Source organism: Rana temporaria, chromosome 2 (assembly GCF_905171775.1).
Source record: "Rana temporaria chromosome 2, aRanTem1.1, whole genome shotgun sequence".
Classification (NCBI taxonomy): Eukaryota; Metazoa; Chordata; class Amphibia; order Anura; family Ranidae; genus Rana; species Rana temporaria.
In genome coordinates, this window is record NC_053490.1 from 343,860,545 (window position 1) to 343,886,713 (window position 26,169).

Here is a 26,169-nt window from a genome sequence, read left to right on the forward strand (position 1 = left end):
CAAAATAGCAGGGTGTTCAAATACTTATTTTCCTCACTGTATAAACAAAAAAGTCAGTGCTACTACCCATACATCACATGAAAAGCGGAGCTCCCGGGTGCTCGATCCACAGTCGTTGGCTGCGTAGAATGAGGAAAACCTGATCCGCCCTCCGGTCGTTGCTCTTAAACAATTGACGTATTGACAATTGATGTATTTGACAAGCCACAGTAGACAAACGCAAATATGAAAGGTTGACGCGTTTCAGCCTATAAGGCCTTAATCCTAACCACCAGATGGTTTGAATCTCGACCGATACAGGAAAGATTCCACAGTCTATCCATTGATCGACTTGGGTACAACCAGCATGTCGGATTTTTACATGCAATTATCGGCAGTGGCTATAGTTGCTAGTAGTAATCATTGTGTTCCCCCCAACAGGGACTGCTCCCAATGTGTCCCTGGCTGTGTTGATGGGGGGGAATCGAGCGATTTTTCTTTTCTGCAACTTGTGCAAAGAAAATCGTATCATCTATGGCTTGCTGGGAGTGAGGTTATATTGCTTTAATTTCCACCAGTGTCCAGCTACCTTAAAGTCATATAATCGATGGTTAATGACTTAAAGATCCTGGGCCAGATTCACAGCCGAGATACGACGGAGTATCTCAGATACTCCGTCGTATCTCTGAGTATCTATGCGACTGATTCATAAAATCAGTTACGCATAGATATCCCTTAGATCCGACAGGTGTAATTGTTTTACACTGTCGGATCTTAGGATGCAATACCGCGGCCGCCGCTGGGGGGAGTTCGCGTTGTAAACCAGCGTCGGGTATGCAAATTATTAGTTACGGCGATCCACAACGGTTTTTCGCGTTCGCTACGTCGCTGCTAGTCTAGTTTCCCGTCTCAAAGTTAGTCGTCGTTTTTGGTGCCCTACCTTTACACAGCACACGTATGTGCTGTATAAAGTATGGCCGTCGTTCCCGCGTCGAAATTTAAAAATGTTTCCTTCTTGCGTAAGATGTCCGGGAATACGGAAGTACGCTATGCACGTCGCCGTTCGAAAAAATGACGTCACTTCGCGCAAAGCACAGCGGGAAATTCAAAAGGGAGCATGCGTAGTAGGTCCGGCGCGGGAGCACGCCTAATTTAAATGGCACACGCCCCTTTGAATTACGCCGGAGACCGCTTCATTGCAAGTGCTTTGTGAATCAGGCACTTACGATGAAAACTTGCGGCGGTGTAACGTATATATGATACGTTACGCCGCCGCACTTCTACGTGCATCTGGCCCCCTGTTTTTTGTGCTATACTTAAACTAATCTTACTGACAAGTCTAAATCTTTTTTTTTATGTAAATTACCTTGTTTTAAAGCTACTAATTACATACGACTGTAATTGGGGAAAACCACCATTGCAGAATAATCACGCTGAATACAAGTCTTGATAGAAACGGGCACAGTAATTTTAGCCAAATATTGATATGGATATGGACAAACTTTTTTTTTTGTTTTTTTTTTTTGCTTTGAGCCAGATGGGGCAACAACCCTTTTTATGCGAGTGGCAATTGTCAAATTAACCACTTCCATACCGTGCCTATTTTGGCACTTCTCTCCTATATGCATAAATCATAATCTTTTTGTTAGAAAATTACCCCCAAACACTATATATATTTTTTTAGCAGACACCCTAGGGAATAAAATGCCGGCCATTGCAACTTTTTATCTCGCACAGTATTTGCGCAATAATTTTTCAAACGCTTTTTTTTTTTTTGGGGGGGAAAAAAACGGTTTTGTGAATTTAAAAAAATAACAAAACAGTAAAGTTAGCCCAATTTTGTATAATGTGAAAGATGAAGTTACGCAGAGTAAATAGATACCTAACATGTCACACTTTAAAATTGTGCACACTCATGGAATGGCTCCAAACGTCAGTACTTAAAAATCTCCATAGGCGTTGCTTATTTTTTTTTACAAGTTACAAATTTAGCGTTACAGAGGAGGTCTAGTGCTAGAATTGTTGCTGGCACTTTAACGCACGCGGTGATACCTCACGTGTGGTTTGAACGGCGTTTACATATGTGGGCGGGACTTTCGTGTGTGTTCGCTTCTGAGCGCGAGCTACTGGGGATAGGGGCGTTTAATTTTTTTTTGATTTTACTCAATTTCTTTTATTTTTACACTTTTTTTGCCATTTTTTTTTTTTTGGATCACTTTTATTTCTATTACAAGGAATGTAAACATCCCTTGTAATAGGAATCACTGTGACAGGTACTCTTTATGGAGAGATGCAGGGTCAATAAGACCCCACATCTCTCCTCCAGGCTGGAAAGCATTAGATCGTGAAAAAAAATTGACCGATCGAATGCTTTCAGCCGCGATTGCGGCTGTGTTTACATTCCAGGACCCGGGCATGACGTCATAACATCGCGCCCGGGCCTCCGACGATCATAGAAATTACTGGTGACCATCTGGTCACCAGTCTACTCTATGGTTTCCATCGGACGCCGGCGGATCATTTCTCCGGGTCTCCGATGGCAAAGGAGAGCCCGGAGAAGCACCGGATGGCGGCGGGAGGGGGGGCATCCCCTCCCGCTGCCTATAAGAACGATCAAGCGGCGGAACCGCCGCTATGATCATTCTTATGGTGCAGGGATTCGCCGGCTGAAGAGATGGATATCTGAATGATGCCTGTGGCTGCAGGCATCTTTCAGATATCCCCACTGAAAGTCCAGGACGTCATGACGTCCTTGGGCTGGAAGTGGTTAAAGTGTTAAAACCTGAATTGCTCCCATAATTCTAATTTGTGTTTGCTTGTGCTAATTAGTGATTTGTGCTTCTGCCTTACTGATTTTCTTTTAACACAGATATTTATTTTCTTAGCTTTTGCCAGTTGGAGACTTCCAGGATAATAGGCAGAAGATGGACATAAGAAGTTTGAGCAATATTGAGCTCAAAGAACAGTTGCTGAAGCACGGGATCAATCCAGGACCTATTTTACGTATGCATATATTTTACAAAACTTTTGTGTGGGTAGTTTCAGATGAATCTTCAGGAAGTTGGGCAACAAACACAGATGATCCTTCATAAATGTAACATGTTTTTTTTTTTTTTTTGTTTGTTTTTTTATATAATTATTTATTCAAATATTTTTTCAGTTATAACAGAACATATTAACAATATAAACTAATATCAAGAGAAGGAATAATTCTATATTACAGTAAGAAAACAAAACTAGCCATCGGACCAGACTAGAAAAAGTAAATACAAACATTATTTAGGACCTGCAGCGTATTAAATTGAAACATCCTAGGATTATAAATATAATACCTGAAAAACTAAGGAAATAAAAAATGTGCCCAGTTAAGAATATTAACAGAAAGGGGATAACTGGTATAGGAAACCCAGAAAGGGGTTACTATGGGCAACAATCGCTGATCAAACTGGGTGGTATCAAAAGTATGAATAACTTTATTTCTATAACAATTAAATATTGTGTAAAAAAAAAATACAAACTCAATTAGTTCAGTGGTTAAAACTATTGATTGCAATCACATTGAATCACCGTGGACAAGTTAACAAACAGGACACACATAAAACAAAACAAATAACACTGAACAAGTCCGGACGTGTTGATTTAGCTCATGACAACCATACCTCCAGACAATTAAAGTTTGTGGGGTGGGATAAAAAATGCTCCCTAAGTCAATCAATTACTAAATGGTTGAAAATGGGCTAAGTCAAGTGGGGGAGAATAGTGGTGGCAAGGGTTAATGTCCATCACTAGGGAAAATTGTTTAAGGTGCTATTCGGTCCAATTTGTGAACCAGCTTTGGCTTGAAGACCATTAGTGGCATTGATTAGATGGAACTCAAAAGTAAAGGACAGCAGCACCACTGGAACCATCCAATTGGGCTACATGGATCATAAAAAATCTTAAATACACCCTGGTAATTTCATCCTTCTCATCACGATTTCAATGTCACTTGAGATGTATAGCGTATCTCTTGTTAAAAAAAGAGATGCTTATCATTAATTGATCAGCAGCGAGTTCATATATGCTTAATTGCAAAGGAAAAGCGATACCAACTGTGGAAAAAACACTGCACACCCCTGATAGAACTAGGAAAAATAACAGGTACCCCTAGGGGCTTTGAATTGCAGAAATTGATAAAAATGATAGATAATGAAAATTTGTATAAAACTATAAAGTTTATTACAAATCAAATGATACCAAAATATAACAAGATATCTGATAGGAATCAGAACATGAGCTCCGAATTTTTTTTATATATAAGCAAGGGCTAATGCACGTATAAAAAACGGCCGATAATAGTACAACATTGAAAATGGTTACTATGGACGCAAGGCCCCAATGCGTTTCAACCTTTCAAATAGTTGGGGTCTTCTTCAGGGGGAACAAAGTTTGCAACCATAAATTCTACAATAGAATACATACATATTAAACATTGTATACACGTTTTTGCAAACAATCATGTACAACCGTCACATGATATATTGTAACATCATCGCCAAGTAATACATACCAAGGTGACTGTTGTAAGCCAAGGACAGCAGTCAGCCAGTGACCAGCCAGCGAAGAGCAGCCCTCAAGGGTCCAGCCAGGTGAGAGTATGGTCAGATATCTTCCCCCTCCCCCTGCTCCCATTTTCTGGCTCCGCTGGTGTGGGGTCGCAGAATGCGGCCTTTCGTAGGCCAGGGGGTGACTTTTCTTTGCCCCACAATATGGTCTTTTCTTCCATCTGACTATTGTAGTTAAGAATATTACCACTATAAGGTACATTCCCTGCCTATTTCTGTCTGAATTCTTCCTAAATGTTACCTTCCCTTCTCTTGGTTAAAACTAGGGTTGTCCCAATACCACTTTTAAGACCGAGTTCAAGTACCGATACTTTTTCTCTTCCGTTCATGGACGGACACAGCAGCCTTTGACCTTAGGGTTATATCCGCTTCCTTCCAGGAGAGTTAGGCAGAAACAAAGGACTTTATGTGATAACAACACTTTCCTCAGCGCAGCTCCTCCCAGGGGGCGTGGTTCCCCTGGGTATAACCCACACCCTGCTCTAGCAGCTCCAGTTTTTTTTCTGCCTAACGACAGGAGAGGCAGGCACTCTGGAGTCCTGTACTCTGGAGGTTTTTTTCTTGCGATTTTCCCACTTTTTATTATTTTGTTCCTGCATTTTTGAATCCTGTGATTCTTCTATCAACAGCCGACTGGGTGACAGGCTGGGTCTTGACTCTTGTAGTCCCCCCATTGTCGGCCAGCGAGCGTGTGCCGGCCCTCAGCTCAGCTCTGGGTCATCCACGACAGGCCCCATTGCTCCAGGGGCGCCCGGGGAACTACATGTTCCAGGACACACATATGACCGGTCTCTATGGCTTTGTCACAGTGTGTCTGGCCGACAGCCATCCCGTTAGTAGATGTTGGTTCTCTCTGGGATACCTCCAGCCGGCGGTCGCAGGACAGGTAAGTAGTGGCCCCTTGCTCAGGTAAGGTGGTATGGCTGGTGTTTTCCCTGGGGAGGTCGACTGAGGGTCCACCCTGCTTTCCTCTCTCCCCTTCCTCTCCCTCCTTCCCCTGACTGGGTAGCGGCTGTGAAGGGGGGCCTCCTGGGTTTTCTTTATTACCGCCGGGGCCCGTGTGTTGTTGAGGGACTGTGTTGTTACTCTGGGGGGTGCTGCTGTGTTGTATAAGGTGATTTTTACCTCAGATGGCGGCCATCTTGGAAATCTCTTGGTCTCTTGTGACAGTTTTAGTGCTGTGAAACGCTGTGATTCTTCCCTGAGGTGACAGACACAGCACATCAGAGCACACCTCAGGTTTTCAGCTCTCTCTGCAGCTGGGTGGGGTGGGGAGTCCCTGGGAGGCCTCTGCTTCTATTTTAGCAGCCAGGAGGTGACCGGTGGGTTGTTCTGTCTTGCAGTACACAGCGGTGGGGCAATATGGAACCTGAACCTGGTGTTTCTGGCCCAGCAATGCCTGAGTTATACTTTAATGCTCCTGCCGCATCTGTTGAGGCAATGTCGGTTGTACTTGAGGCGTTTATCACCAGGTTTGAAGCAGCTGGTGCCCAGTAGGGGGGTACAAATCGCCCCCTCCCTGAGCCTGCTTCTGGGGATGTCTCTGTCAATGCAGGCTTAACCCACACGGACTGTGAGGATGACTCTGCCTCAGGGTCAGTAAATTATAGAATTTGTTGGAGCTCTTATTCTGCGGTGCGTGATACTCATAAACTTGAGGATTTGGCGGGAGCACCAGTTGTGCCGGTCCCTTTTGGGTTCCGCAAGCCACCCAGCACCGCAAAAAAGTATTTTCCTGTGCTCCTTATTTGGAGCATTTGCTATGTAAGGAATGGGACACACCACAAAAAGTTTTTGCTGTTCCTAAAAAAACTTTGCGGTCCGTTATCCCTTTGAGGAGGACTTAAGGAAGAAACAATATCAAGCAAGTGGACATTGATGGTCAGACTTTAAGGCCAAGGAAGTATGGTTTTGTAAAAAAATAGAATTTAATAGCATATAAATAAATTAAACAGAATATACATAAAATAAATAAGTTCAAAAAAATTTTTTGTCACAAATTCATCAACAGTAGATGACCACTGTACATTCCTCCGAAGTCGCCAACGCACGTTTCGCCGTGGGGCTTCTTCAGGGCGAGGATGAGGAATATAGAGTTAGCAGAGAGATAGAAACTTATCTGCAATGATACAGTGTGGCATATTAGTCAAAACAAAAATATTAATCAAGATACAGACTTAAAATAAAATGAGAAAGTGTCATAGTGTGTATTTACATGGCTGGTGGTCCCTCGATGGGTGCATCCACGGGGCATATAAGATAAAGATGGAAATATATCAAGTCGGGAAGTAAGCTTTAGGTGCAAGCTTCCGGAAATCGAAAATCTGGTTGACAAAAATATATATGTATATATATAGTAGTACTTCAACATAATATATATGAATTCTTATTTTAGCTGCTATCAACGCGCAGACACAGAATAAAAAAATTAAAATAAAGATGAAGGGTAGGACAGAACACTAAGAACCTAATATGTGTATATGCATGCACAAGCCTAATTGCACATACATGCACGCACACACACGAGAGAAAGAGGAAAAAAGAAAAAGTAAAAGTAAAAAAGAGATGATAAGGTGAATATGTTAATTATAGTAGATAGTAAGGGGGAAAGAAAATCATGTGAACAAATGCATTGAGTATAGTTGCTACATAGTTACTGCAGTCTTAATAAAAAGATGAGACCAAACGGCCACCATAATCACCTTAGGTGAGTCGAAAGAGTCAAGACTGCAAGTCCAAAGGGTGAAAGATATGTACCACAGGAAAAATTGATACTCGGACTGTAATAGTAAAGAGGTAAAAAAATAAAAAATAAAAAAATATATATGTATATATAGCGAGAAAAGCTATTAGACAGCCTTTAAGGACTAACATTTATGATGGAAATAAGGAGTTAATCAAAAACTCCAGGTTACCTATTCTTATGAAGTCCTGAGCACACTGGGACAGCAGATGGCAGTATAACAGCAATGTAAAGGGGCTTGCATAAGGAAACCCTTTCTGTAGCAGCCTTTGTATGGGGCTTTTATTACAGACCTGTTGAGATGAAACGATATGTCTATTCAAAAGTCATTCTTGAGTGTGGTGAAATTGAAAGAACAAGCTTGGAGCAGAGGAAGTGACTTACCCTGTAGCTGATTGCAATGCGTCTGTGTCCCAGGGTGTACACACGGTAACACAGCGCCATTGCATGAGCATCAGGTTTATATAGGCTGTGGGATCACATGAACGTATGACGTAATGACGTCATAGATGCGCGCCGTTTCGGTAGTGCGGCGCATAAATAAAAACCCCATTGAGGCGGACTATTATGGCAAATCGCCCACAACGGCCCATAACGATCCAGGGCACAAATCAAAAATTCCATATGCCCAGACAGAAAAAACGCACAGGAATAGCCATCACGGCGCAAACACCTAATGAATATTAGGCACTCAGTGGTGAATTAAAATTTGTAACATGGCTTAACTGTGATAATTAATGTTAATGCTAGGGCTGCCATCTAGCGGTTATAGTGGGGAAGTCATCCCTAATAGTAAACTAGATGAAAAAAGCCCCGTTGATGATCCATTAAGTATAGTATATAGTAATGTGTTTAGTGTCACCAGAGTGAATGAAAAGATGGTGCACATGATATTTATAAATAAGAGGAGAAAGCAAAAAGGGAAAAAAGGAGAAAGAAAAAAGGAAACTGTATCTACACATAGAAAGCAGCACATGTCAATTATCAAAAATATTGACCAATACCACTGTCAACCAGATATCAAAATAGGAAAGCCTGCAAATTAGATGGTTATGTTATGAAGGGAATTAACCCTCACAAACCGACAATACTGGTCATACAGGCACCCGGTGCATCCACAGAGGGGCGTCTGAGCAAAAAACACACACAAAGACACACCCACAATATATAGAATAGAAGAAATATATATATACACATGATGAATATACAGAGGTAAATATCTACAAATAAGTAGTTACAGAGTACTTCCTGTGTGGGTATGGAGATTCCATCCCAATGTGTCAATATTAACATATCTTCAGATGTATAAGGTTAACAATAACAAATGTAAAAAAGAAAAGAAAAAACCATTGTAATAGCGATAGCAAAAAAAGCGATTTGCTTTTTCGAGGGACCACCAGCCATGTAAATACACACTATGACACTTTCTCATTTTATTTTAAGTCTGTATCTTGATTAATATTTTTGTTTTGACTAATATGCCACACTGTATCATTGCAGATAAGTTTCTATCTCTCTGCTAACTCTATATTCCTCATCCTCGCCCTGAAGAAGCCCCACGGCGAAACGTGCGTTGGCGACTTCGGAGGAATGTACAGTGGTCATCTACTGTTGATGAATTTGTGACAAAAAATTTTTTTGAACTTATTTATTTTATGTATATTCTGTTTAATTTATTTATATGCTATTAAATTCTATTTTTTTACAAAACCATACTTCCTTGGCCTTAAAGTCTGACCATCAATGTCCACTTGCTTGATATTGTTTCTTCCTTAATATTATTACAGATGTGGCCCATGTGAGTGCTATCCTTGTGTTTCCACTTTAATTCTCTTTTCTCTCTCCCTAAGCTGCCCCCTTTCTTCCTTCTCTTTTCTTCCTTTCTTTCTTCCTACTGTTTTCACTTTTCTCCTTTCTTCTTTCTTCTTCTCTCTTTTCCACTCCTTCCCCAGTTTCTTTAACTAACCCCTCCCCCCTTTTGAAACATTACATATATACCAGGTGGTAAACACCTACTGTCTTTTCGCACTCAGGGGTGTTTTAAGTCCTCTGTTCTTGAGGCTACCACTCCCCTTTTTCTTCAGTGTAGTAATTAATCTCCCTTTATTTTTTCGGTTTTATAATAACCTTTAATCAAAAAAGAAAATTTCCCTATATAATCCTCCTCTTTTTGCTTGACAAGTTAGCAGGGTGACATTGATGGCTGACTTTACAGGGAACAATTGGGAAGGATTTATGCTAGACATTCAGAAGACGTGCTCTGCTAATGCGAACTCTGAGGTCGAATTCGAGATTGTCTATCATAAGTTGCTTCAAACCTTCGAGAGAAAATCTAGCCTTTTTTGGCACATCAGATATTTCGAGCAATACATTACTGAAAATATGAACCCCAAAGGCTTACGGGTACAGGTTTTTCCCAATATCTGGTCCATCGATACAGAATTTAAGACCAGATGGGAACAAAACCTTTTAGTTTGCTCGAAAAAAATGATGGAATTGATGGTTGAATATTACATGAAAGAACTAAAAGTAGTAGATTGCGAAATTAAAAGAATCTACGACGATAATATTACTACTCTCAATAAGGAAGGTTTTGCAACATATGATGCGCGACTAAAAGAAAACATTCAAAGTTTTACTAAAGAATTATTGGTCAAAAAAGAAGAGAAATTAGCACGAGACAAAATGGCATTTGCCGGTCTCTATGCATATTCCTGGCCAGTTATGAATGGTCCGAAAATAGGACGTAGGAATCCTGGCCCCTTTAGAGAAAAGAGAAGAACAGTCAATAATAAAGATAAAACTGATTCTGATTCTTCTACTAACTCTCATGTTTCACAGAGTTCGAAGACTGGCGAGAGAGGCCAACGACAAGGACGTAATAACAGAAAGAGGACACAACAAGGTGGTGGGTACTTAAACGGCGCACTTATGAAAAAACGAATTGCAGACACTGATGATGTACAAAGTGTAAGTAATTCAGTGGAGGCTACTATATCTAGTCAACTCCCATCTATAACCAACTTGACGCCTATGTTTCCCGCCTCTTCACCGGGTGTCTCATCTGAGAATTCCAGCTGTCTCTCTTCTCTCATTCCTAGAATGGACCCGACCCTACGTCAAAACATCTTAGATTCGGCACAAACACTGGCCAGATCCTATAATACAAATCTGTCAGGTGCAATATCAAAAGACACTACCAAAAAATGACAGATAGATCATTATTTTGGACCAATAACCAAGACTACTCAGAATAGACACGAGGCTACTCCTGATTTGAATGTCCAAAGAGCACCCTTTCTTACCCTTTCCAGACCACCGGTAGTAACCAACGATGCACCTAAACTTGAAGTGATTAACCTATCTAAATTTGCTCTGGACCAACCCGAGGAGGAACTCCTCGGCCTAGGTCTAAACTTCTGTCCAAATAGCGTAACAAATAAATTTAACCTTATTAAAGACCTATACTTGTTCGCACGAAAACTCACATTGAAATTTATGTATGACAGGGAAAGAAAAGAGAAATTGGCCGAAGTCGTCAACCAGGAGATCTGGAAAAACTTCACAGTTGCCGACTTTCGAGCTCTCAAAACCCTCATTTCTTTACTGGATGAGAACGATGTCCCTCCAGAACAGGAGAGTGGATCTGAGACATATGAAGTGAGGGGAGAGAGAATGCAGCTTTCTATGTACAAGCAGGACCTAGAAATATTGGAAAAAGCAGTAAAGAAAAAATCTCTCAACTTCCCCTCCCTCCATACAAACTCCAATATCTGGGCGTTTCTCATCCAGACAATAAAGGAGGTAGAACTACTTTCCCTGGTCAAACATACAAACTCTAAATTCGTTGCCAAACATGAACTAGCTTTAGACACACTTAGCAAAAATTCTGAAATAATTGTTAAACCGTCTGACAAAGGCGGAAATGTGGTTATAATGGATGACCTACAATACAGGAATATGTGTTGGGACATCTTAAAAAACCGCACCTGGTATTTACCTATTAACAAGGAAATTGTTACTAAATTCAATCAACAATTTGATGATCTAATCCAACTAGCACTCTTTGATGGGTCAATTACTAAAGCTATCTTTGATGGCATTCAAGTTCCCCATCCCAGAATTCCCACTTTTTATGCCCTCCCAAAAACACACAAAAACTTAATACAACCTCCTGGCCGCCCTATAATATCTGGGGTTGGCTCCAAAACCGAGAGAGCTAGCATATTCATTGACCAGTACCTTAGGCCCCACGTAACCTCCTTACCATCCTATATCCAGGATACACCGGACCTACTCAGGACCATTGATGGACTTGCAGTACCTATTGGATGCCTTTTGGTGTCAATAGATGTGGAAGCCCTCTACTCCTCAATACCCCATAAAAAGGGACTGGAAATGGTCTCTGGTTTCCTTGTTGAGAAAGGACCTAAAATGGATAAACTTAACTGCTTTGTGCTTAAATGTCTCTCTCACATCCTCACTAAAAACGTATTTTCCTTTGATGGGTCCCACCTCCTCCAGGTACAGGGCGTCGCTATGGGCACCTCATGTGCCCCTAGCTACGCGAACCTGTACCTGGGGGGGTGGGAGCGAAAACTTTTTTCATCTGAGTCTAATCTGTACTTCTTGTCGTTTATTTTAAGCTGGTTTAGATACATCGATGATGTACTGATGTTCTGGACGGGTACAGTAGATGACTTACATGCTTTCATGAAATTCCTGAACCGTAATGAGTTTAATTTAAAATTTACGATGAACTATAGTAATTCTGCTATTGCATTTTTGGACATCTTGATATATGTCGATGAATCCAATGGCATTCAAACATCTCTCTACCGCAAACCCACGGCGGGCAATACCCTTTTACACGCAGCAAGTGCTCATCCCGCTCCACTACTACGATCCATACCCTACAGCCAGTACCTTCGGTTGCGACGCAACTGTTCAGACGATAATGGTTTCAAACTTGAATCAGACAAACTCTATACCAGACTTATTATGAGAGGATACAGTAAATCTTGCCTCAAAAAGGCATATAATCGAGCGGCCGGACGAGAAAGAGCCAGCACACTTATTAAAAGTAGCAAAAAAATATCCGATAGTAATGTTACGCGATTTATCACTACATTTTCGGATCAACACACCCAAATCCGCCAGCTATTACAGAAACATTGGCACCTTATCACCACGGATTTAACATTATCTAAATATGTGGACAAAAATCCTAGTATCACCTTTAGACGGTCTACGTCAATCAGGGATCGCCTAGTGAAAAGTAACTACTATAAACCTTCAACAAGCACCCCAGAGACACCGGGCCTGTTCAGATGCGGTCAATGTAATTTTTGCCATCTTATGAAAGAAGGTCATACCATCCACCTCCCCAACGGCGAAACACATAGACTACACAAACATGTCACATGCCAAACACATGGGGTGGTATACATTATTTTTTGTCCATGCGGCTGCTTTTATATAGGCAAAACCATCCGCCCATTTTGGAAACGGGTGAAAGATCACATGTATTATATTACTAACGGTCTGCTCAACAAGACCATGGGACACCATGTCGCTTTTTCACACAAATATATAATTCCATCAGTTCAGTTTGCGGTGTTGGACCACATTACAGAGGACCCTAGAGGTGGCAATTATGATCAGAAAGTGCTACAGCGTGAGACTCAATGGATCTATCGCCTCAAGGCGAACTCTTGGCCAGGATTGAATGACTCATTGAGTTTCAAACCGTTCTTGAATATTTGAATTCCTTGACCATGTCTCCGCCTTTTGTGAGGAATAAAATAGTTATGATCGAAAAAGAATAGGTGTTCTTAGACATATTTGTGTTCATATCACCTATACTAATCATCATTCTTCTTCCTCCAATATACCCCCATGATATGATAATATTGCTACAGGCCGTCGGCCAACTTGTCCATCAATGCTGACCTTAATAGTGATTAGAGGGTATTTATGGGTTAGCAAATCGCTTTTTTTGCTATCGCTATTACAATGGTTTTTTCTTTTCTTTTTTACATTTGTTATTGTTAACCTTATACATCTGAAGATATGTTAATATTGACACATTGGGATGGAATCTCCATACCCACACAGGAAGTACTCTGTAACTACTTATTTGTAGATATTTACCTCTGTATATTCATCATGTGTATATATATATTTCTTCTATTCTATATATTGTGGGTGTGTCTTTGTGTGTGTTTTTTGCTCAGACGCCCCTCTGTGGATGCACCGGGTGCCTGTATGACCAGTATTGTCGGTTTGTGAGGGTTAATTCCCTTCATAACATAACCATCTAATTTGCAGGCTTTCCTATTTTGATATCTGGTTGACAGTGGTATTGGTCAATATTTTTGATAATTGACATGTGCTGCTTTCTATGTGTAGATACAGTTTCCTTTTTTCTTTCTCCTTTTTTCCCTTTTTGCTTTCTCCTCTTATTTATAAATATCATGTGCACCATCTTTTCATTCACTCTGGTGACACTAAACACATTACTATATACTATACTTAATGGATCATCAACGGGGCTTTTTTCATCTAGTTTACTATTAGGGATGACTTCCCCACTATAACCGCTAGATGGCAGCCCTAGCATTAACATTAATTATCACAGTTAAGCCATGTTACAAATTTTAATTCACCACTGAGTGCCTAATATTCATTAGGTGTTTGCGCCGTGATGGCTATTCCTGTGCGTTTTTCTGTCTGGGCATATGGAATTTTTGATTTGTGCCCTGGATCGTTATGGGCCGTTGTGGGCGATTTGCCATAATAGTCCGCCTCAATGGGGTTTTTATTTATGCGCCGCACTACCGAAACGGCGCGCATCTATGACGTCATTACGTCATACGTTCATGTGATCCCACAGCCTATATAAACCTGATGCTCATGCAATGGCGCTGTGTTACCGTGTGTACACCCTGGGACACAGACGCATTGCAATCAGCTACAGGGTAAGTCACTTCCTCTGCTCCAAGCTTGTTCTTTCAATTTCACCACACTCAAGAATGACTTTTGAATAGACATATCGTTTCATCTCAACAGGTCTGTAATAAAAGCCCCATACAAAGGCTGCTACAGAAAGGGTTTCCTTATGCAAGCCCCTTTACATTGCTGTTATACTGCCATCTGCTGTCCCAGTGTGCTCAGGACTTCATAAGAATAGGTAACCTGGAGTTTTTGATTAACTCCTTATTTCCATCATAAATGTTAGTCCTTAAAGGCTGTCTAATAGCTTTTCTCGCTATATATACATATATATTTTTTTATTTTTATTTTTTTTACCTCTTTACTATTACAGTCCGAGTATCAATTTTTCCTGTGGTACATATCTTTCACCCTTTGGACTTGCAGTCTTGACTCTTTCGACTCACCTAAGGTGATTATGGTGGCCGTTTGGTCTCATCTTTTTATTAAGACTGCAGTAACTATGTAGCAACTATACTCAATGCATTTGTTCACATGATTTTCTTTCCCCCTTACTATCTACTATAATTAACATATTCACCTTATCATCTCTTTTTTACTTTTACTTTTTCTTTTTTCTCTTTCTCTCGTGTGTGTGCGTGCATGTATGTGCAATTAGGCTTGTGCATGCATATACACATATTAGGTTCTTAGTGTTCTGTCCTACCCTTCATCTTTATTTTAATTTTTTTATTCTGTGTCTGCGCGTTGATAGCAGCTAAAATAAGAATTCATATATATTATGTTGAAGTACTACTATATATATACATATATATTTTTGTCAACCAGATTTTCGATTTCCGGAAGCTTGCACCTAAAGCTTACTTCCCGACTTGATATATTTCCATCTTTATCTTATATGCCCCGTGGATGCACCCATCGAGGGACCACCAGCCATGTAAATACACACTATGACACTTTCTCATTTTATTTTAAGTCTGTATCTTGATTAATATTTTTGTTTTGACTAATATGCCACACTGTATCATTGCAGATAAGTTTCTATCTCTCTGCTAACTCTATATTCCTCATCCTCGCCCTGAAGAAGCCCCACGGCGAAACGTGCGTTGGCGACTTCGGAGGAATGTACAGTGGTCATCTACTGTTGATGAATTTGTGACAAAAAATTTTTTTGAACTTATTTATTTTATGTATATTCTGTTTAATTTATTTATATGCTATTAAATTCTATTTTTTTACAAAACCATACTTCCTTGGCCTTAAAGTCTGACCATCAATGTCCACTTGCTTGATATTGTTTCTTCCTTAATATTATTACAGATGTGGCCCATGTGAGTGCTATCCTTGTGTTTCCACTTTAATTCTCTTTTCTCTCTCCCTAAGCTGCCCCCTTTCTTCCTTCTCTTTTCTTCCTTTCTTTCTTCCTACTGTTTTCACTTTTCTCCTTTCTTCTTTCTTCTTCTCTCTTTTCCACTCCTTCCCCAGTTTCTTTAACTAACCCCTCCCCCCTTTTGAAACATTACCTTTGAGGAGGACTTTAAAAAAATAAAATAAAGTGGGTCTCTCCTCCGTCAGCGGACCCTCCTGTGTCCAGACTGAGTAAGGCCACCACATTGCCTGTGGTGGGGGCTCCTGCTTTTACGGACCCCACTGATAGAGCGGGCCACAGCCTCCACTCTCCTATGTTCACGGTTGTGGGTTCGGCTGTGAGACCGGTTGTGGCGGGGTCTCTGGTGTCGCAGACACTGACTGAACGGGCAAAGTTGTTGCTGCAGAAACTGGAGAAGCAGGATGCTTCCGAGACCTGCAAGGACCTGGCTGAACAATTGGTTCAGGGTCTAACATTTGTCTGTGAGTCGGCCCTGGATACCCTTCCCTTGCTTTCCAGAGCCTCCGCCTATGCGGTGGTACTACACCGCCTTGTGTGGCTAAAATGCTGGTCTGCAGACCAATCCTCCAAGAAGGCCTTGGTGGATTTGCCCTTTAAGGGTGAGCGGCTTTTTGGGGCGTCCCTGGATGACCTCATTAAGGATGCCACAGGTGGTAAAAGCACACTGCTCCCACAGTCTGGGGAGGGCAAGGAGCCTCGCCGTAGGCAAGGGCCCTCTTTTACTACCCCAAAGCGTTTTTTTTCGTGCGCCCTGTGCTGCAGGAAAAAGTTTGCAAGGTGCTAAGGTGCCCGCTGCAGGGCAGAAGCGCCCCTGGTTCCCCAAGCCTAACAAGCCTGCGGACAAACCTGCTTCCGCATGAAGGTCTGCCCCCGCCCAGGTTTCGGGTGGGGGCCGGCTTTGCGAATTCGCGGCTCGGTGGAGGTCTCTCCTCTCCAACCGTTGGGTTTTGCGAAGTAGTTTCCTCGGGGTACAAGATAGTTTCTCTCTTGTCCACCAAACAGATTTTTTCCTTCCAGCCTCCAGTTTCCTCCGGTTCGCTGTCAGGGGCTGTCCAGGATTTTCTGGTCAGGGGAGTGATTGTGCCAGTTCCCTCGATGGAACGGTTTCAGGGGTTTTACTCCAATCTGTAGCCCCCAAGAAGGAGGGGTCCGTTCAATCCTGGACCTCAAGGCCCTCAGGATGGAGTTGATTCGCTCGGTAATAGCAGCGCTCCATCAGGGGGACTTAATGGCGTCCTTGGATATCATGGACGCATACCTGCATGTTCCCGTATGCACAAGGCACCAGAGGTTCTGCGCTTTGCGATCGGTGAGGACCACTTTCAATTTGTGGCCCTCCCGTTCGGCCTGGCCTAGGCACCACGGGTTTTCACCACGGTGCTCGCCCCGATACTGGCCCTGCTGAGACAGCGAGGGATCGCTACCGTGGGATATCTGGACGACCTTCTCCTGAGAGCTTCCTCAGAATTAGAAGAGGACGTGTCTATCACATGTCAGACTCTCCCAAGAGTTTGGCTGGCTTCTGAATATACAGAAGTCAGTGTTGGTTCCGTCTCTGCATCTGGAATACCTAGGGCTAGTCCTGGATTCCGCGGAGGCGAGAGTTTTTCTCCCAACGGAATTTCAGAATCTGCGGTGCAGCAGTTGTTGACCCAGAAGTGGTCGTCTCTTCGATTCTGCATGAGGGTTCTGGGTCTGATGGTGGCCTCTTTCGAGGCAGTTCCTAATGCCCAATTCCACACCAGGGAACTACAGAAGGAGATTCTGTCACGTTGGGACAGGCTCCCGTCTTCTCTGGATTCCCAGATTCAGTTGAGTCAACTGGTCAAGTCTTCCCTGGTGTGGTGGCTGACGTCTCCGGTGCTTCGGGCCGGGAAGTCCTTTTTCTGCCATGTCACTGGACAGTGGTCACGACGGATGCCAGCCTCTCCGGCTGGGGGGGGCGTTTGGGGCACCCAGTCAGCCCAGGGGCGCTGGACTCAGGAGTCTCGCCTACCGATCAATGTTCTGGAGCTCCGAGCACTCAAACTGTGCCTTGCCGGGTGGTCCCTGGAGCTACAGGGCCGACCGGTCAGGATCCAGTCCGACAACGCCACGGCCGTGGCGTACGTCAATCATCAGGGAGGCACACGAAGATCGGCTGAAGCGCTGGAAGTAGCGCACACCCTTCCGTGGGCCGAAAGGTCCGTTCCGGCTCTATTGGCCGTGTACATTCCGGGTGTTCAGAATTGTCAAGCCGACTACTTAAGTCGCCAATCAGTGGACCCAGGAGAATGGTCACTTCACCCGGAAATGTTTCGGGGTCTGTGCAAAAAGTGGGGCACTCCAGACGTGGACCTTCTAGCGTCCCGTCTCAACCAGAAGGTGCCACGGTTCGTGGCCAGGTCGAAGGACCCGTGGGATGACGCTTCAGATTCGTTCGTGGCTCCTTGAGGTCACTATCGACTGATTCCAACAATCCTGATCGCCCCAGACTGGCCGTGCCGCTCCTGGTACGTGGACCTGGTGCGTCTGGTGGCAGACACCCCCTGGCGTCTACCTCTGAGAACAGATCTTCTGTCGCAGGGTCCGATCTTCCACCCTGCTTTACAGTCGTTCGGTGGTCTCTACCATGCTGCGTGCACGGAAGTCTACCTCACGTAGGATTTACCATCGTACGTGGAAGGCCTACATCTCTGTGTGAGGAGATGAAGTGGCACCCTCGTTCATACGTGGTGTCTAGGATTCTGCTGTTTTTTTACAGCGGGGAGTGGATCAGGCTCTCGCCTTGAGTACGATTAAGAGTCAGATTTCGGCTCTGGCTGTTTACTTTCAGCGACCCTTGGCGCACTCCTTGGTGCGTACGTTTGTACAGGGGGTCCGACATGTGGCTCCTCCAGTGCGCCATCTACTACCCCCATGGGACTTGAATTTAGTCCTTTCGGTGCTTCGGGATGCTCCCTTTGGGGACATCCAAAAGACCCCTTTGTTGACTGTCACAAAAGGTGTTTTTTCCCCAGTCGTCTTCCAAGTCAGCCCTTGAGAGATGGAGCTCCTCCTCACAATTTTTAGGAAACACGTTGCCCATAATTCTTTTCCTCCCTTTAAGAGGCGGTCCCTCAGGTCCCTGGTCAGTCTTAGTGTTTCCTCCGTCCGGAGGAGACATGTTGCCAGAGGACTTGAGGGGGCTCCATCTCTCAAGGGCTGGCCAGGGCAGGGGTCCAGCTGGGACAGCATTGTGTGTAAAAGCTGCGGGCGCAGCCATACACAAGAACGAGCAGGGGAGCCTCAGAGCGGCAGGGGGTCAGGTGACCTTACCAGGAGCCGTGCAGCGTGGGCGGAGGAGGACGGTGTATGGCCACGGGCAACCCTCGATGTGCAGAGGTGTCCCGGTTTGGGAATTCTTCTGTGCCCAGGCGTGGAGTAGGCGCCATTTCCTCATCCCCTTGGCGGCTTCGGCGGGGGGGCGTGTTCCTTCAGCTGACGCCGCTTGACCCGGAAGACGCAGGCGCGTCAATTCCGGGGCGGGGTGACGTCATCGGCGTGCGCCGGGGAGCTGGTCATTCCCCTTAAAGGCGCGGGAATTTCAAACAGGCCGGCGGTGCTATACAGGTGGATACGGCTGCAGGGGACAGCAAGGACGCCACAGTGTGCCAGGATGCTGGAAGAGGATGACATATCGTCGGGCCAGGCTCCAGGAGGCGAAAGCACCAGCAGGATGCAGGTAGGCACCAGTGTGGTGGCCTTTGTATTCGTTTATGTGGGACAGCAGCTAGATGGTGGTGGCACTAGCTTAGCTGGGGCTCACAGGGGTAGTGTCACCGGGTGTGCACTAGAAATGATGGTGGAATGTAGTCTCACCGCCATGGGGCCCCTGTGTTTGTCTTTTATACAGGTGAAAACACCAAAAGAGCCAAAGCCCATTCCCAAAAAGCGGTGTGCTAAGTGTAATACCGAGCTGCCTGTGGAATACACTGAACCGCTATGCCAGACTTGCATGGACAAGCTGGTACAAAAACAATCTGACGCAGTTTATGCAAAAAAAATTTGATCCGTGAGGGAAGATATGGCTAACACCTTTAAGGATCTCAAAAAATGTATCTCAGAAGTTAAAACCCCAGTAGTTCCTTCTGGAAGTCCCTCTCCCATGGCTTTTCCCAGATCTGAAGTCGCATCAGGGTCGCATGAGTCTGTGAGGGAGCGAGCAGGCAGCAGCGCAACTAGCGTTTTGGCCAGTGATGACTCTGAACCAGAACAAGAGGAGGGGGGTGAAGAAAGAAGGAAGGCACCCAATTATAAATTGTCGCTGGAAGAGGTGGATGATTTACTTGGGGCCATTTATGAAACCCTAGAAATCGAACACGAAAGGGAGGAACCTTCCAAACATGATCTAATGTATCAGGGTCTGAGGAAGAAAAATTCCAAGGTGTTCCCAGTGCATCAGGTGATGTCAGACACAGTGATAAATGAGTGGAAAGATCCAGAGAAAAAAACATTCTTTGCAGCAAGCCACAAAAAACGTTTCCCTTTTAGTGACAATCCTAAGGAAGTGTGGAACAAAAATCCAAAACTGGATGCGCCACTTTCAAAAGTGTCAAAAAATTCTGCATTGGCCTTTGAAGACATGGGGCACTTAAAAGAAGCTATGGACAAGAAGGGGGATATTATCCTTAAAAGAGCCTGGGAAACAAGTGTTGCTAGCTTAAAACCTGCGCTAGCTACCACCTGTGTGGCAAGAAACATGGAATTCTGGCTAACCCAGTTACAAGAACATATAAAAAATGGCACACCTACAGAGGAAATCTTGCAAACACTTCCAGTACTCTCTAAAGCTGTGGGTTATATTGCAGATGCTTCTGCAGAATCCGTAAAACTGGCAGCAAGGTCAGGTGGACTAGTTGTTGCAGCCAGGCGTGCGATTTGGATGAAGACCTGGACAGGTGACGCTGCATCCAAAAACAGGCTTTGCAACTTGCCTTTCACAGGAGACTTGCTGTTCGGGTCAGGCCTAGATGAGGCTTTGGAACGAACAGCAGATAGGAAGAAGTCCTTTCCTACGGAAAAGCGAAAATTTCCACAAAAAATATTTTTTCAGGGGAAAAGATATCGACCACAAGAAGGGAAAAAAGAGTACCCAAAGAAGAATTGGACAGGCCAAAAGAGTAACCCACTCTTTGGCGCTGCTAACACAGCCACCAAACAATGACAACCAGATGCCAGTAGGGGGAAGATTGGCTGCCTTCCTACCACAGTGGCAAAAGGTGACAGCCAATCAATTTATTTTGGAAATAATTGCAAAAGGTTACTCGCTGGAGTACAGTTGTCATCCTCCAGAGATTCCTATTGACGAAGCTTCCCAGATATTCGGAAAAAGCAAAAGCTCTACCTCTGTTGCTGGGGGAAATGGTGGATCAAAATGTCCTTGTTCCAGAGAAGGAAAAAAAAGGGTTTTTACTCTCACGTATTCATAGTCAAGAAGCCCTCCGGGAAGTTCCGTCTAATACTGAATCTCAAACCTTTGAATCAATCGATTCAATACAAAAAATTCCGCATGGAATCCATTTTTTCTGTCAAGAACATTCTGCAACCAGAAACATTCATGGCGACCATGGATCTCAGGGACGCATATCTTCACATTCCAATCAGAGAAGAATCCCAGAGATACCTAAGGTTAGCTGTAGAAATAGACGGGAAGGAATACCACTTTCAAAGCAGAGCTCTTCCGTTCGGGCTGTCCTCATCACCGAGGATATTCACCAAAGTGTTGGCAGAGGTTCTAGCCCCTCTAAGGTTAAAAAAGATGACAGTAATTCCTTATCTAGACGACCTACTGTTCGCAGCTCCATCAGAAGCACAGCTGATAAGGAATCTCAACGAAGCCCAACGGTGGTTGAAATCCTTGGGTTGGATCCTAAACTTGGAAAAGTCAAACCTTTGTCCCACCCAAAACATCCGGTTCCTGGGATATCTGCTCAGTTCCACAGAACAGAAAACATTTCTTCCACAGGAAAAAATTCAAAACCTCATCACGAGGGTAGGTTCCATTCAGAACAATCTATCGATCACAATCGGAGAACTAATGTCGGTCCTGGGACTGATGACGTCATCAATTCCAGCAGTCCAATGGGCAAAATTTCACCTAAGACCTCTTCAGATTTTCCTCTTAAAAAATCAAAGAGGAGATCTGGACAGATCCGTGCTGCTCCCAACCCCAGTGAAAAGATCGCTATGGTGGTGGAGAACCCACACAAATCTAAACCAGGGTCTGGATTGGTCGTTTCAAATATCCCAGAAGTTGACCACAGACGCGAGCAGTTGGGGTTGGGGAGCTCACCTGGCAGGGCAACCTGCTCAGGGGAGATGGTCCCCAGAGGAAGCCAAACAATCCTCAAATTGGAGGGAACTCATGGCGATAGCCAAAGCCATAGAGGTTTTTCAGACCCAGCTGAGAAGTTATCACGTCTTGGTACTCTCGGACAATGCCACAGCAGTGGCTTATCTAAACAAACAAGGGGGCACAAGAAGTCTTTCCCTGAGTTACATCTCCAACCAGATATGCAGGTGGGCAGAAGGGAACTTACTTTCACTAGGTGCAGTTCACCTAAAAGGGGAGGACAACCAAGTGGCGGATTTCCTCAGCCGCCAGGAGATCTCCCAGGAGGAATGGGTATTGCATCCAGAGGTGTTCAAAGAGATTACAGTTCACTGGGGAGTCCCAAGCATAGACCTATTTGCCTCGCGAAAGAATGCTCAGGTGAAGTATTTCTTCTCGCTAAACCAGCAAGACCAACCACTGGGAATAGATGCTCTCCAGAACCCCTGGAACTTCAAAATGTGCTATGCCTTCCCTCCAGTTCATCTGATCCCAAGAGTGATAAAGTTTCTACAAGAACAAACGAAACTCATACTAGTGGCACCATACTGGCCCAAGAGAGCCTGGTTCTCTCAGCTCCTTAATCTCTCAGCAGAAGGACCATGGCTTCTACCTCACAGGACAGACCTGATGTGTCAGGGTCCGTTAACCGGCCTAAAACAAGAACATTTCAAGTGGGCGGCCTGGTTACTGAAGAGGACCTCTTGAGATCAAAGGGACTCTCAGAAAGGGTAGTAACAACGCTTCTGAGTGCCAGGAAGCCAAACACCAGAGCCATCTATAGGAAAGTTTGGAGAAAATTCAACAGTTGGTGCACGGAGAATCAAAGACAGAGAATGGACACTCCAACTGTCCTTGAGTTTTTACAACAAGGCGCGGATAAGGGACTAGCGCTTAGTACGCTGAAAGTGCAGGTGGCAGCACTTTCAGTGTACCTAGAAAGGACACTACAAAAGGATCCATTGGTCTCTCGGTTTTGCAGAGCATTGGCAAAACATAAAAAACCCAAAATTAAAAATTGTCCCACATGGGATCTATCGGTGGTGCTTAGGGGGATCATCAAAAGTCCATTTGAACCACTTCAAGAAACATCCTTGAGATTACTAACCTTAAAGACGGTTTTTCTTGTGGCCATTACCACGGCAAGAAGAATTGGAGAAATTCAAGCCTTATCAGTAAAAGAACCTTTTTTAAAGATCTATGATGATAGAATAGTTCTTCAAACTGATCCGGGATTCGTGCCAAAGGTGGCATCAACTTTTCACAAGTCCCAGGATATTGTGTTACCTTCTTTTTGTACTTCTCCAAAAAACGACAAGGAACAAAATTTAAGTTTTCTAGACGTCAGACAGTGTCTACTTCAATATCTAGAAGTAACCAATGAGTTTAGATTATCAGATAATTTATTTGTTTTGTATGCCGGCCAACAAAAGGGCAAACAGGCGTCCAAAAATACGATCGCCAGATGGATTAAGGCAGCTATCCTGGAGTGCTACAGTGTGATGGAAAAAACACCTCCAGAAGATCTTAAAGCTCACTCTACAAGGGCTTCAGCAGCCTCGTGGGCAGAAAAAGCAGGGGCCACTCCAGAACAGAAGATTTTCGACTTTTGTACAACATTACAGGCTGGATCTGATTTCCAGCCAGGACCAGGCTTTTGGGAGGAAAGTCCTCCAGGCTGTTGTCCCGCCCTAGATCTGGTGAGTTCTTGATTATCCTCTCAAGGGCTGACTTGGAAGTCGACTGGGGAAAAAGCAGAGTTAGATTCTTACCGGTAACTCTGTTTCCAGTAGTCTTCCAAGGCAGCACGATCCCACCCTTGAATGTCTAACCTTGTGGGGTTGTGTTGTGTATTCTATATCATTTCAGATTCCGGCCTTCGGTTCTCGGGGATGACTGACCAGGGACCTGAGGGACCGCCTCTTAAAGGGAGGAAAAGAATTATGGGCAACGTGTTTCCTAAATTGTGAGGAGGAGCTCCATCTCTCAAGGGCTGCCTTGGAAGACTACTGGAAACAGAGTTACCGGTAAGAATCTAACTCTGCTTTTTCTGGTAGCGATTACCTCGATCAGACGAGTATCTGAACTGGCGGCCTTGTCTTGCAAGGCTCCCTATTTGGTCATCCATAAGGATAAGGTGGTGCTGCGGCCGCAGCCGTCTTTTCTCCCGAAAGTGGTTTCGGCTTTCCACATTAATGAGGACATTGTTCTTCCATCCTTATGTCCCCGAAAAACCAGAAGGAGGCCACTTTACTTTCCCTGGATGTGGTTCGGGCCCTACGGGTGTACTTCTCTGCTACGGCTCCGTTCCGGAAGTCGGACTCACTGTTCGTGTTGGTGGCTGGTCCCAGAATTGGTCTGGCAGTCTCGTCGGCCACCATTTCTAGGTGGATACATAGTTACATAGTTACATAGTTACATAGTTAGGTTGAAAAAAGACACAAGTCAAACTGGATGTTCAACCACAAAAAACAAAATAAAAAACACAGTAAAATCCTATACACCCAACTCCATACCCACAGTTGATCCAGAGGAAGGCAAAAAACCCCAGCAGAGCATGATCCAATATGCTACAGCAGGGGAAAAAATTCCTTCCTGATCCCCCGAGAGGCAATCGGATTTACCCTGGATCAACTTTACCTACAAATCTTAGTACCCAGTTATATTCTGTACATTCTGTACAGGCCTTTCTTAAAGCAATCTACTGAGCTGGCCAGAACCACCTCTGAAGGGAGTCTGTTCCACATTTTCACAGCTCTTACTGTGAAAAAAACCTTTCCGTATTTGGAGGTGAAATCTCTTTTCCTCTAGACGTAAAGAGTGCCCCCTTGTCCTCAGTGTTGACCGTAAAGTGAATAACTCAACACCAAGTTCACTGTATGGACCTCTTATATATTTGTGCATGTTGATCATATCCCCCCTTATTCTCCTCTTCTCAAGAGTGAATCTTTCCTCATAGCTGAGCTCCTCCATGCCTCTTATCAGTTTGGTTGCCCTTCTCTGCACTTTCTCCAGTTCTCCGATGTCCTTTTTGAGAACTGGTGCCCAAAACTGAACTGCATATTCCAGATGAGGTCTTACTAATGATTTGTACAGGGGCAAAATTATATCTCTGTCTCTGGAGTCCATACCTCTCTTAATACAAGAAAGGACTTTGCTCGCTTTGGAAACCGCAGCTTGGCATTGCATGCCATTATTGAGCTTATGATCAACTAAAACCCCCAGATCCTTCTCCACTACAGATCCCCCCAGTTGTACTCCCCCTAGTATGTATGATGCATGCATATTCTTAGCCCCCAAGTGCATAACTTTACATTTATCTACATTAAACCTCATCTGCCACTCAGTCGCCCAATTAGACAGAGCATTGAGGTTGGCTTGTAAATTGGAGACATCCTGCAAGGACGTTATTCCACTGCATAGCTTGGTGTCATCTGCAAAGACAGAAATGTTACTTTTGATCTCAGACCCAATATCATTTATAAATATATTGAAAAGTAAGGGTCCCAGCACTGAACCTTGGGGTACACCACTGATAACCTTAGACCAGGTGTCTGCAACCCGCGGCTCCGGAGCCGCATGCGGCTCTTTTGAACCTTTGCCGTGGCTCTGGGGCACCTTTTGAGGGTAACGAGTAATCTACCTGATTACTCTTACCCTTGCGGTAACGCCGTTCCCATTACTTGGGCTGCGTTACCGCAATTACATCTACCGCGCGGCGTGCGGGGGGGAAGGGGGGGTACAGTATTGCATTTGCTGGGCATGTGGAATGGTATCTGATATTGACAATATCAGATAAGATTCCACCTCCACATGCCCAGCAAATGCAATACACAATATCAATTATATCAGATAAGATTCCACCTCCACATGCCCAGCAAGTTATTTTTATAATGACGAGGATGACATTGGGGCCTCATTATTAATTATTATTTACATCAGGCACTGATTATGATATATGGTACACTGGGGCCCTGATTAATTTTCTATGGCATTTTGGGGCATTGGTCATTTGGGGGCATTGGTCATTTTCTCTGGCACTTTGGGGCAGTAATTCTTTTTTTTTTTTTTTTTTTTATGGCAGATTGGGGGCATTGTTATTGGCTGTGTAATGTGCTGTTCAATTGCATTCTTTTTTTTTGGAGTG

At 44.0% G+C, this 26,169-nt stretch overlaps 1 protein-coding gene across 7 annotated transcripts in view; it reads left to right on the forward strand.

Moving 5' to 3' along the window:
- The window catches only part of LEMD1 (LEM domain containing 1), a 376,965-nt gene that overhangs the window by 99,937 nt on the left and 250,859 nt on the right, over nucleotides 1–26,169 (forward strand). For all 7 annotated transcript variants that reach the window (XM_040337551.1, XM_040337548.1, XM_040337546.1 and 4 more), the window contains one exon: nucleotides 2,865–2,982. In XM_040337551.1, coding sequence (XP_040193485.1) covers nucleotides 2,904–2,982 — 79 coding nt within the window. In that variant the 5' untranslated portion in view covers nucleotides 2,865–2,903. The remainder of the gene's footprint in view (nucleotides 1–2,864; nucleotides 2,983–26,169) is intronic.